Source organism: Dreissena polymorpha, chromosome 9, assembly GCF_020536995.1.
Source record: "Dreissena polymorpha isolate Duluth1 chromosome 9, UMN_Dpol_1.0, whole genome shotgun sequence".
In the NCBI taxonomy this organism is placed as follows: domain Eukaryota; kingdom Metazoa; phylum Mollusca; class Bivalvia; order Myida; family Dreissenidae; genus Dreissena; species Dreissena polymorpha.
Window position 1 is genome coordinate 94,229,410 of NC_068363.1, and position 13,651 is coordinate 94,243,060.

At 36.5% G+C, this 13,651-nt stretch overlaps 2 protein-coding genes across 6 annotated transcripts in view; one reads left to right on the forward strand and one right to left on the reverse strand.

Annotated features, from left to right (window-relative positions):
* Positions 1-13,651, forward strand: part of LOC127844952 (target of rapamycin complex 2 subunit MAPKAP1-like) — a 567,740-nt gene that overhangs the window by 357,687 nt on the left and 196,402 nt on the right. The window lies entirely within an intron of this gene.
* LOC127844950 (ankyrin repeat domain-containing protein 50-like) overlaps positions 1-13,651 on the reverse strand; it is a 492,344-nt gene that overhangs the window by 238,675 nt on the left and 240,018 nt on the right. For 2 of the 3 annotated variants that reach the window (XM_052375516.1, XM_052375515.1), the window contains exon 7: positions 4,475-4,548. In XM_052375516.1, coding sequence (XP_052231476.1) covers positions 4,475-4,548 — 74 coding nt within the window. Of the gene's footprint in view, positions 1-3,909; positions 4,549-13,651 lie in introns of all 3 variants that reach the window. The other variant, XM_052375517.1, reaches the window with a different exon arrangement.

The following is a 13,651-nucleotide window of genomic DNA, read 5'->3' on the forward strand; positions in this document are numbered from 1 at the left end:
TGACTCCATCATCCATTTGTCAATATACAATTAGTACTAATATTTACAAACAACCATTGTCAATGTGAATTTATAATGACTTAATTGGAATAAGGATTGCTGAGAATTATCAATATCCAAAAATGAAGCGCTTATCTGATCCAGAAATATATGTACTTTTTGATCAAATTGTAAAAAAAACTAATTGACAAATAGTTTTGAGGGAAAAAACTAATTGTTACAAAAAGCTTGCAGTGAAAACTAATTGACCCAAAATCTTATCTGTTGCCCTGTAATCCCATGGAAAGCTGGTAACTTAACGCAAAATGAGTATTACATATTTAATAAATTAAAACAAAAATGTTTATATATAGCCAGTCTATGAAAACTGCCATTACAGCATTTAGTTAACGCCTATTTATTTAGACTCGAATGCATCGAAAGCCTCATGCTTATTGAAACGCTCTGAAGTCCGTTTCCTGGGCTTAGAACCAGTATTTGGTGCCTTTGAGAGAGATCTTAAGAACGCTTCCAAAGTGGGGATCGAACCGTGACCTCCTGATCGCAAGGCGTACACCATATCCATTACGCCAAGGCGATCTTAAAGCATTTGAGTTAATGATTTGCATCACGCAGAAGAGGAAAAATATTATTATACAATATTACACACCAAACATAAAACCCCTGACTCTTGCGGTTTCATAGAAACATACGAAATGACGGACGATTAACATCAAGGTGTCCTAAAAGCTTCCCAAGAGCATTAGGTGCTAAGGTAAGCTAAAGAAAGACATATTGAAATACACAAAGACATATTCAGAAGACTGACTGACTGACAATTAGACAGACACACACACACAAACAGACAGACAGACAGACATTCATTCAATGTTACCATATGAGATTTGAACAATTACTGAGTCTTCTATAAAAGTAAACATACATCGGATGCCACGATGAGTGAAGCTGTTGAATTCTGCCCTTATGTATGTAATATTAAGTACTAACATTCAGAAGTAACGTGTCTCATGAACACATAATTTTATATATATATATAAATATGACATTTTCAAAGAAAATACGTCCGCCTTACATACGTTATATGACAGACTTATTTCCACACGAATGATTTTTCTCTTTTATTTGACTGTCAAAGGCAACTACAATGTCCGAAATCTTAATACATTTCCACTTAAGTCCAGTCAATATCCGCTATTGTCCCTAATAATATGTAACCAAATGAAATCTAAGGAAACAAGAGGGCCATGTATCGCTCCACTGTTATTTTATGCGAAAAAAACGTGCAATGTGCACGGGTTGAAATGTACTCAAACATGTGATTTTCTTTTTCTTTCCCTAAACGGACCCAAAAAGACTTGATGCATGATTGTAGGTTTGTTGTTATTATTGTGACCTTGGAACTAATTATGTAAACAACGTCTTAAACTGGTCTGAGCATATGCAGAAATGTTTTCGATCGTGCTTTTGAACTGATGGGTAATCATATTAACGGCAATAAAAAGCTTATAAATTTTATTTCTTTTTAGATATGGGATGATTAAGTTCCAAATGCCATTCTTGGCCTTTCAATAGACCATGACTCTTTCTGAAAAGTTTATTTTCGTTTGAAAACAGGACTTCCGGTTCCAAAGAGAAGAAATTGCTCATGATGAGCAATTTCTCCTTTTATCACAATGAGTTCTACCCCACCCAGCCAATTTATAAATAGTCCTTTACAATATTATTTCTCGTCTGCAATCTCTTTCAACTTGGGGCAGTCCAAAATGTTGCGTTTGGTAAAGGGTTATAATTTATGGATTGTTAACATGTTGGTCTACCTTTCACGCTCGACATGTATGCATTTATCTCTTAAAATTTATTTAATATAATTATACAAATATGTCAAGTGTATTTTGATAAACCTTTAGTTTGAGAAGAAAATAGTTTATTCATCCCATAATGATTAAATAGCAAAAGTTCAACGACTTCCTGTGGTAATGTTTATTGACGAATCAAATTTTCTTGAACAACTTTTTAATGGGAGCCTTTAAGGGATAAATATCGCCCCAGGGGCATTATTTGAACAAACTTGGTAGAGAACTATAAGATGTCACTACATACCAAATTTGGTAGCTCTAGGCCAAATGGTTATGGACAGGAAGATTTTTTAAAGTTTGCACAAAAGAGGCTTTATACAAGCATATGTTCAGTTTTGTGACACCCGAGGCAGGGTCAAATTTGAGCCCAGGGGAATAATTTAAATAATAATAGTGTATTACCTCCCCTGTCCTGCTTATATTTATATTAATCAACAAAATTAAACATTAACACAATATTTAATATACAAAATATACAAAAAATCTCATGTTCTGATAATATTTTTACTGATCCACTTTATTTTACTCAAAGGATGATGTTTCATTGGACTGATAATTATAGATTAAGGATTACAGACCAGTTGCTTCAGTTATATTGTTCAGAGTTCGCCCTGTTGGCCGCGTATGCATTCTTGAGTTATCATCCAAAAAACATTCTACTATTTCGGGTCACCGTGACCTTGACCTTTGACCTAGTGACCTCAAAATCAATAGGGGTCATCTGCAAGTCATGATCAATGTACCTATTAAGTTTCGTGATCCTAGGCCCAAGCGTTCTTGAGTTATCATCTGACAACCATCTGGTGGACGGACCAACTGACAGACCGACATACCGACATGAACAAAGCAATATACCCCCTCTTCTTCGAAGGGGGGGGGGGGGTAACTATAGCTAGTAGCAATAATAAAGCAATCAATCCAAAAATGATCTTTTAACGATTCCAAAATTACCGGTTTAAATATATATAATATTATTGAGTGGATTTGTATATGTATCCTCTACGACATTATGTTTTAATAAGTGTTACGTGCACTTTGAAGATAGCGGGTCCAAATATTAACAAGCAAATTCGTAGCATTGATATCCCCTGCAAGATATATTTTGTTTAAGATGGGTGCAAATTGGATGGATGAACATACTACGAGTAAAAAGCATTTTTTCAAGATACAAAGGTCCATAACTCCGTTATTAACAGATGGTGTACAATGCCATTTGGCGTGCATCATCGTCTTATCCATATATATACTCATACCAAGTTTCAATGAAATCCGCCAAAGCACTTCCAAGGTATGGCTCCTGACACAAAAGTGCCTAAAGTAAAAAACATTTTTTCAAGATACAAAGGGTCATAACTTCGTTATTAACAGATGGCGTACACTGCCATTTGGCGTGCATCATCGTCTTATCCATATATATATACTCATACCAAGTTTCAATGAAATCCGCCAAAGCACTTCCAAGATATGGCTCTGGACACAAAAATGCCTATAGTAAAAAGCATTTTTTCAAGACACAAAGGGCCATAACTCCGTTATTTACAGATGGTGTACAATGCTATTTGGCGTGCATCATCGTCTTATCCATATATGTACTCAAACGAAGTTTAAATGCAATCCGCCAAAGCACTTCCAAAATATGGCTCCGAACACAAAAGTGCCTGTAGTAAAAAGCATTTTTTCAAGATACAAAGGGCCATAACTCCGTTATTAACAGATGGTGTACAATGCCACTTGGCGTGCATCATCGTCTTATCCATATATATATACTCAAACAAAGTTTCAATGAAATCCACCAAAGCACTTTCAAGATACGGCTCCGGACACTAAAGTGCCGGACGGACAGCCGGACGGACGGACAGCCGGCTGGACAGGCCGGCCGGACAACTCCAAACCAATATCCCTCCGTCTCTGGCGGGGGACAAAAAGAATGAATGGCATGTTTAAGACAATATTAGGCAACTCATTACTGGCATTTTTATCTTATTATAACACGTATCGTTTTACACTCCATAGTTGGGCATGCATATTGCTTATATGTTATGTGTTTGCTTACCGTTACATTGCATTTCGAAATCTGTGTCCTCCTTTTGTGTCTTGATGCCTATGCTACCTTTAGTAAGATCTGCTAGGAGTGTTTTGACTTGTTTCGAAAGTTCGGTCACACCAGCCTCAATGGCAGAAGTAACAGCGTCACATCCTTCCATTGTGGCCGACTCTATGACCTGCTGTCCTTTGATCACGGTAGACTTTACTTCCGTCACACCAGCCTCTGTGGCAGAAGTAAGCGCGTCATTACCTTCCATTGTGGCCGACTCTACGACCCCCTGTCCTTTGATAACTGTAGCATTGACTTCCGTCACACCAGCCTCTGTGGCAGAAGTAATAGCGCCATGACCTTCCATTGTGGCCGACTCTATGACCCAATGTCCTTTGTTCACTGTAGTCTTAACTTCCGTCACACCAGCCTCTGTGGCAGAAGTAATAGCGTCATTACCTTCTATTTTGGCCGACTCTATGACCTGCTGTCCTTTGATCACTGTAGTCTTAACTTCCGTCACACCAGCCTCTGTGGCAGAAAAAACAGCGTCATGACCTTCCATTGTGGCCGACTCTACTACCCGCTGTCCTTTGATCACTGTAGCCTTGACTTCCGTCACACCAGCCTCTGTGGCAGAAGTAACAGCGTCATGACCTTCCATTGTAGCCGACTCTATGACCCACTCTCCTTTGATCACTGTAGTCTTAACTTCCGTCACACCGGCCTCTGTGGCAGAAATAACAGCGTCACGTCCTTCCATTGTGGCCGACTCTACAACCTGCTGCCCTTTTATCACTGTAGCATTAACTTCTGTCACACAAGCCTTTGTGGCAGAAGTAACAGCGTCATGACATTCTATTGTGGCCGACTCTATGGCCCATTGTCCTTTGTTCACTGTAGCCTTGACTTCCGTCACACCAGTCTCTGTGGCAGAAGAAACAGCGTCATGACCTTCTATTGTGGCCGACTCTACGACCTGTTGTCCTTTGATTACTGTAGCCTTGATTTCCGTCACACTAGCCTCTGTGGCAGAAATAACAGCGTCACGTCCTTCCATTGTGGCCCACTCTATGACCTGCCATCCTTTGATCACTGTAATATAGGGAGGTATATTGAATAATAGAGGCGCAACCATGGTATTCTCATATGAACTGTAATCAATGGAGGTATATCGAATGAAAGAGGCGCGACCATGGTATTCTTATATGAACTGTTGTCAAGGAATGAATAATGAATGATTATAAGCGACGCAACCTTGGAATTCTCATATGAACTGTAATCAAGGGAGATAAAGTGAATGACAGAGGCGCAACCATGGTATATTTATATGAACTGTAATCAAGGAAAAATACTGAATGAGAGAGACGAAATCATGGATTTCTTATATGAACTGTAATCAAGGAAAGAATACTGAATGAGAGAGACGAAACCAGGGTATTCTTATATGAACTGTAATCAAGGCAAGAATACTGAATTAGAGAGACAAAACCATTGTATTCTTAAATGAACTGTAATCAAGGCAAGAATACTGAATGAGAAAGACGAAACCATGGGATTCTTATATAAACTGTAATCAAGGAAAGATTACTGAATGAGAGAGACGAAACCGTTGTATTCTTATATGAACTCTTATCGAGGAAAGAATACTGAATGAGAGAGACGAAACCATGATGATGGTATTCCTATATGAACTGTAATAAAGAAAAGGATACTGAATGAGAGAGACGAAACCATGGTATTCTCATATGAACTGTACTCACGGGATGTATACTAATTTATAGAGGCGTGATCATGGTATTCTCATGTGAACTGTAATCAATGGAGATTACTTACTAAGTAATGACACAGCACGACCCTGGTATTCTAATATGAACCATCATCATTCATATAAGCCTAGATAGTGACGAGACGAGATAAACAATCTGACCAAGTTTTATCTAGATAAAGTCATTTAAGTGTCCCGTAGAGTGGTAACAAGGTTTTTCAAAGATCTGACCTGCTTGCCTAGTGTTAAGACGCACGTGATCCAGATTTGAACTCGACCAATACATTATCAAGATTGAGTCATTAATATTTCCTATTTAGAGTAGTAACAATGTTTTACTATGATCTGACCTGGTGACCTAGTAGTTTGACACACGTGTCACATATAAGAAGACGGCATAGATATTGTTCAGATTTACATTCTTACTTAGTTTCATAAAATTGGATGAAAAATAGAGCGAAAAGTGGACCACGCACACCGTACGACCACAGGGCATAGGATACTTTTTTACTAAAATGTGACCTTAGCCGAGCTTTTATTAGAACCAATGTTCTGATCAAGAAATTTGGACTAAAATGTGACCCCTAGAGTGTTCTAAAGGTTAAGACTACAGACTGGACTATAGCCATTCATGTATAAGGAAAAAGTGCCCCTCCATGTTGCGGCCATGTTTTATGATGAAACAGAACCGTTTTTTAACACAACTAAGACATCTTTGGAACAAATGTTCTGACCAAACATTTTTACCTCCCACGATCCAGTTTCAAACTCGGCCAAGATATCATTGCGACAAATGGTCTTAACAAGTTTTATGAAGATTGGTATATAAATGTGGCCTCTAAAGTGTTCACAAGATAAAAAGGACAACATACGAGATACAAGCTAAGAACGACGGCCAAAAGCCGATAACAAAAGCTCATTATGTTCAGGTGAGCTTACACTGTTACAGTATAGCCATATTGTAAAACAGGGTTCCCAGCCTTTTGTATAATCAAAATTCCCTGATTTTTTCCTGACGGAAAATAAAAATTCCATGATCATAATTTTGACCTATGTCTTGTTTTAGACACCCTAAATAAATAGCAGTTGCAGACAATAACATGCATACTATTTATGTAATTTTTAAGCAAATGCATCCCATCTCGCCTCACAGCCATCCTTTCCTCGGCTTTTCATTTATTGTCATTGAATGTTTTCGACACAAGTCGGGAAAGTCTGACCAAGCAAAATTACCTGATTTTTCACTGATTTCAATAACTTTTCCCATTCCCTGACTTTTCCCTGACTGAGAAAAGTGAAAGTCTTTTTCCAGGATTTCCAGAATTGCTTCTATGCCTATAGATAACGCGGTATTGTGGATGATTTTATAGATTCTTTTTCATCCCCAATAACAGCGTTAAGGGGTATTGTGTCATTTAGTGATAATACAATTCAACAACTTTTGGTATTTAAATAACAATACCTATCTATAACGGGCATTTTGGAAATTTAAAAACGCTCTCAGTCGCTTGCACGTGTTATAGTGATATAAGGAATAAATAGCACTCCAAAATAGTATTTACCTATGTTATGTATGAAAAAAATATATAAAAAACAACAACATTGTTTCTACATGTGTGTGATTAACACGAAAATATTGTTTTTATAACTGGGATGATGGTTAAGTTATGCGGGCTTTCTGAAGCCGAGCGGGTACCGAAATCCCCAATGTTATTACATGCAAAAGTGTTATTAATTGTAGTAAACATTTCTGATCTGACATTTATCAATCATTATAACTGAAAGTGCAGAACAAATCAGTTAAGTCATTTTGTAAATAAATTAAAGTTCAATAACGGGGATTTCGGTCAGGCTACACAAAGATCTGTGGTTTACATACTGAAGCTGCCAATATCAGACGCTTGCGGGGGTACCAAAGTCCCCTAAGTTGCCTAGAGTATTGGTGTTATCAGCAATAAATAACAGGTCTACGGTGGCATGTATCGATATATTTTGTGAAAAAATTAGCATAACATTGTTTTCACTTGTTTCTGAATCAAAATAGCCATTGATAACGGGATTTAGTTAAGTTACGCAAAGCGGGTACCGAAATTACCTATTATTTTAATAAACACTTGATATAATTCATGTTTAATACTACTAATCAATCTTTGTAATAAAAAGTGCTACACAAACAATAAGTTATTTTCTGAAAGAAATTCACGTTCTACGACGCGGCTTTCTGTAATTCTACATGGAGCTTCAACTCGCACTTGTCAAGACGACGTTTCGGCTTTGGAAATGGTATAAATGCAATGCCTTCATTTTATCTTCCTTGATACCAACTGTTCGAGTTACATTAACCCAATTGACACAGTTTGAACATATTTCCTTTCGTTTTTTAATGAAACTCGTTGAACACAATGAGACTCTAGCCATTCAGTTTGTCTAGAAAATGGCGGAAAGGTCGTTAGCAACCGGCGCGCTCGATTAATCAATCGCTGATTGGTCGATGAATATTTAGATATATAAGCATATGATTGACAGGTGGCGAGATGTCAATTGCCCCGTCCCAGGAAGGTTGCTTAGTTTTGCAACAGACCGGAACTATTTTCGAACTAAGCCGAGATATCATTAATAGACAATAAATGTTCTGAGCAACGTTCTTGATGATTCCACCAAATATGAGACTTCTAGCGAGTTTAAAAGGTTTCACTACAGCCAAATAAGAAAGCCTGTACCGCCCTTTGGCAGCAATGTTTTTTAAGCAGACTGGAATCATTTTCGAACAATGCAGATATATCATTATAACACATGTTCTAAGCAAGTTTTGTGATGATTTAACAAAAACATATTACATCTACAGTGTTAAAGCCACACACCTTGAAATCAAGTAAATGTTAATCAATACATAAAGATTCAATTTGAAAGTGAGCAAAATTTTCATTAAAACTATAGCCTAGTTAGCAAGTAATTTATAAATTTTTAAACGGTACCACTTTTAAACCCAAAAGTATTATTTCTATACGTCCATTTCGCCAAACGCGATTATTTTAAAGTTTTAAAGTGTAAAAAAGACGGATTTCTACTTTGTAACCTGCAGATATATTCTAACTGGCATAGAGAGTTTTTTTATAAATTGGCATAAATAAAATATGTTTCTTATTTATACTTAAAGTAACATTAATACCCAAAAATCAACGGAAATGTCGTGAAGTATTTCGTAAAATAAAGATACCTAATAATAAATCAATGGTTTTTATGGCAAAAGCCAAAATTTCAAAACGAGATGTTCTCTGGTAACATGGATGTTTGCAGATATAAAATGCGTACTTTTATTTCTTTGTGCCTCAATTAATTTCATTTTATAACACCCGAATATATCTATTAATACGCAAAAAAATAAAAACTATTATTTTATATCTACAAACATCCATGTTCCCAGAAAAAATCTTGTTTTGAAATTTTGGCTTATGCTATAAGGGACATTGATTTATTATAAGGTATCTTTATTTTACGATATACTTTATGAAATTTCCGTTGATTTTTTAGTATAAATGTTACTTTAAATTTACTTTGCCAAATAAGGTGTGTGGCTTTAACAACGTTTCACTAAGTCATAAAAGGTAAAGTGCCACCCCAATCACAGCCAAGATTACCAATGGACCGGAACCATTTTTGAACTCAACTGATATATCAATGGGACAAACGTTCTGAAAAGGTTCCTAAGCTGCACATTAAATGTGGTTTTAAGAGTGTAAACAATATAACAATTTGATGACGCGGCGACCACAAACAGCCAAAGGTTATCACAAACGCTCACCATGAGCATCTAATGCCCAGTTGAGAAAAACATACATGACCGCTTAATAATACAGTTTACTCACCTTCTAAGCCTCTTTCGTAGTCTTCTTCCGCCTTGTCATCAATTTTCAGTTGCATGCGCTCCATGTTAACTCTAGTGCGGTCTTCTATAAGTTGAACACTGCTTTTTGTCAGTGTGTCTATTTGTGTTATTGAGACAGATGTCTTTGTCTGTATTGTATGTTCAGCTTTTGAAGTCTGATCTCCTATTTGTTGTTTACAATATTCTGTCCTGTCATATAGGGTCTGAATATTCTCATCCATTTTCTTTCCAATCACTTGTTCACTGTCCTTCAACGCTTCCTTAATTTTGTTTAAGCCTTTTTCAAGCGTATGCTTTGCCTTTTCAGAGAATTCTTCCTCAGCGGCATCTTTAACACGTTCAATTGCTTGTTTGAACTCTTGAATCAGATTGCCAAATTCAGTAACAGGGAGGCGGTCATTCTGAAGCTTCAATGGAAATGAAAAACACATGTTATATTATAATAATAGCTAAATTAAAGCAAGTGCAAAACTTAGATGTTTGCCAAATTTATCTCAAAATTATGATGTTCGCTACTTCAAATTGACCACACACAAGGACACAACCTGTCTGTAGATCTGCCATAGTGATTAGCACTTTTCTATGGAATTCTATAGAAAATGATATGGAATTCTATGGAAATCGATGGAAATCTATGGAATTTGATGGAATTTCATCCATTGGCCAATTTTCCATCTGAAGCTGTTATGGAATTCCATGGAATCTCTCCTAAAATTCCATGCTTTTCTACGGAATACATGGAAAACAGTATGGAACGTTGGACTTAGCCATTTATTTCAATCGAAATCAGATGGAAAATAACATAGACATTGTTTTGGATGGAAATCAATGGAAAAGAACTTTGAAAAATTTTGCTGGTTGTCTGAAATGTATTTTGTAGTTTAATACATGTATGAATTTATTTGCATCATGTATTTTGTATTTAAAAGAAAATGCAATACAGATAATTATAAATTTGCTCTAGAAATTGGAACAGTTCTGGAACTGTTCCATATGTGTGTTCTAAAACATATGTTCTGGAATGGTTCCAAAACAGTTTTTTTAAAATAAATCCAGAATATTTATGGAAAATGGCTTAGGACTGAAACTGTTCCAATAATATTCAAGAACCTTTTTAGAACATTTCAAGGACAAAATAAGGTCAAGAAATTTCTAAAAATGTTTTAAATGTAGTTCTAGAACACATCTAGAACGCTTTAAAAACCAGTAGTTCTACAAAAGTTCTAATGGGGAATAAGAACACATATAGAACACCTTACAATTACAACTAGCCAAATAGACTTCATAGAAGCGACAGCAGCAGCAGCAGTAGTAGTAGTAGTTGTAGAAGTAGTAGCTGTATTATTAGTAGTAGTTCTTGTTGTTGTAGTAGGTGTTGTTGTTGTAGTAATTGATGTAGTAGCAGTAGCAGTTGTGTTTTTTATATCAGTAGAGGTGGTGGTGGTAGTAGTAGTAGTAGAAGTAGAAGTAGTTTCATTAACAGTTGCTGTAGCAATAGTAGTAGCAATAGAAGTAGCAGTAGTAGCAGTTGTTGCAGTAGTAGCAGTTGTTGCTGCTGTTGTTGTTGCTGCTGTTATTGTTGCTGTTGTTGTTGGTGGTGGTGTTGTTGTTGCTGTCGTAATCAAAGTGGTAGTTCTGCAGAAGTAGTAGTAGTAGTAGTATCAATTTCTACAAGTCATAATTCCTTAACCCTGTCCAAGTGGTATACACACTGTTTTTTCTCAATATCAAACTCAGCGAGTCCAGGTTGTCAAATAACAATCTATCTGATAAGCCCAGCGTGTGCTGTGCATCAGATGTTGGGTATGTTAGCTGCAAATCTATTGGTTATAAGATATAACAACCTTTTCTAATTGGCTGAATTCAAATACAGAAAGTTTACCTGTTAGATTGAAACACTGGAGTTAAGACATGGTGGACAATGTAGTGGTTAAACTTGTTAAAATAAAGTTAAAGCAATTTAACAAACAGAAGAGTTAATTAGTTTTTCCATTAAAAACTCTTTCTTAAAATACTTATGTATTTATATCATTTGGAAAGTGACATGAAATGTTGTTAAAAAGTGATGCATACAGTGTTTGGGCAGTATGTCTAGGAATAGAACAACAACTGAAGGTTTGTGATTTTTATTAAATCTAAATATTCCTTTAAATTTAATCTTCTTATGACATTATTGTAGACCTTTTTATGTGATATTTGAGGTTTTAGTATGGCAAATATAAGTTTAAAAGCAGCTGTCACCCAACTTTTCACTAAATGGAGTTTGCAGCTTGAAAAAGGAAGTAATAAGACCTATGTGGAGAAATTAATAACGTTGAATGTAGTATCAGAATTTATCATGCAAGGTTATGGAACTGAGGCTAAGGGAGTTTTGTACTGTGCATGTTGAGCACTCAATGCTCATTAATGGTGTAAATGTTTATTGTTATCCCTTGCCATAAGCGGAGGGATATTGTTTTGGCGTTGTCCGTCCGTCCTTCCATCCTTCTGTCTGTCCGTCTTTCCATCCGTCCGTAGCCATATCCTGGGAGTGCTTTGGCAGATTTCTTTGAAACCTGGTACGAGTATATATATGGAAAAGAGGATGATGCACGCCAAATGGCATAGTACACCATCTGTTAACAAGGGACAAAATTGTCACAAAACCAAGTTTTCATTGTGAAAAAAAATCTGATAAAGGGAGACAACTCAAACTGAACTTTTGAAATGAACAAAGAAAATTAACCCCCGTTGTAAGTTTGTTTTAAAATAAATCTATTTTTAGTCGTAGCGACCTTGACATTGGAGATATGCACATGAATTTATTTTTTTTGACCTTTGACCATGAAGGATGACCTTGACCTTTCACCACTAAAAATGTGCAGCTTCATAAGATACACATGCATGGTAAATATCAAGTTGCTATCTTCAATATTGCAAAAGTTATGAGCAACGTTAAAGTTTTCGGACGGACACACGGACGGACGGACGGACGGTCAAAATTTGTGTGCGTATGGAAAGGCGTTGTCCATATACACATGCATACCAAATATGAAGGTTATATCTCAAGGGACATAGAAGTTAAGAGAATTTTTCGAAACCTAAACGCAGATTTTGAAACCTAAACGCAGACCCCTACTTCAAGGTCAAGGTCACAGGGGTCAAAATTGTTGTGCGTATGGAAAGGCCTTGTCCATATACACATGCATACCAAATATGAAGGTTATATCTCAAGGGACATTTATGGCCATTTTTGACCTTTGAACTCAAAGTGTGACCTTGACCTTGGAGATATCGACGTAATTATTTTGCGCGACACACCGTCCAATGATGGTGAACAAATGTGCCAAATGATTTTAAAATCTGACAATGAACGACATAGTTATGGCTCGGACAAGCTCATTTATGGCCATTTTTGACCTTTCAACTCAAAGTGTGACCTTGACCTTGGAGATATCGACGTAATTATTTCGCGCGACACACCGTCCAATGATGGTGAACAAATGTGCCAAATGATTTTAAAATCTGACAATGAACGACATAGTTATGGCCCGGACAAGCTTGTTCCGCCAGCCCGCCAGCCAGCCAGCCAGCCAGCCCGCCCGCATTCGCCAATCTAATAACCAGTTTTTTCCTTCGGAAAACCTGGTTAAAAACGGGGTTATGGCCCTTTGTATCTTCAAAAAATACTTGTTTGAGTGTCAAATATAATACTTTTGTGTCCAGAAGCATATTGGCAGGGAATATCAATTCAATGAATTTGCTTGTAAATAAAAAATTTAACCAATGGAATTGGTTTTTAGGTATCAGTGTGCATTTTCATACCAATAGAATTACACATCATTCTAATTATAGCAATAATAAAATTGTACCAATCATACCAACAAATTAAGTTATCCTAAGTACTTTGCGATGTATTCACTTCGTTTTTAGTTCTCTTTCTAAAGACCATTTAACAACTTAATATTTAAAACAATACATGAATTATGTTCCCTATACATTTTCATTATGTGCTTTAATTACCATTGACCAGTTGATGGAAGATACTGCAGAGTTTGGCAGGGAAATAATCCAAGACAGCAAAGCGGCTCTTATGGCCCATTTACGTAGAGGACTTACTGGGCCAC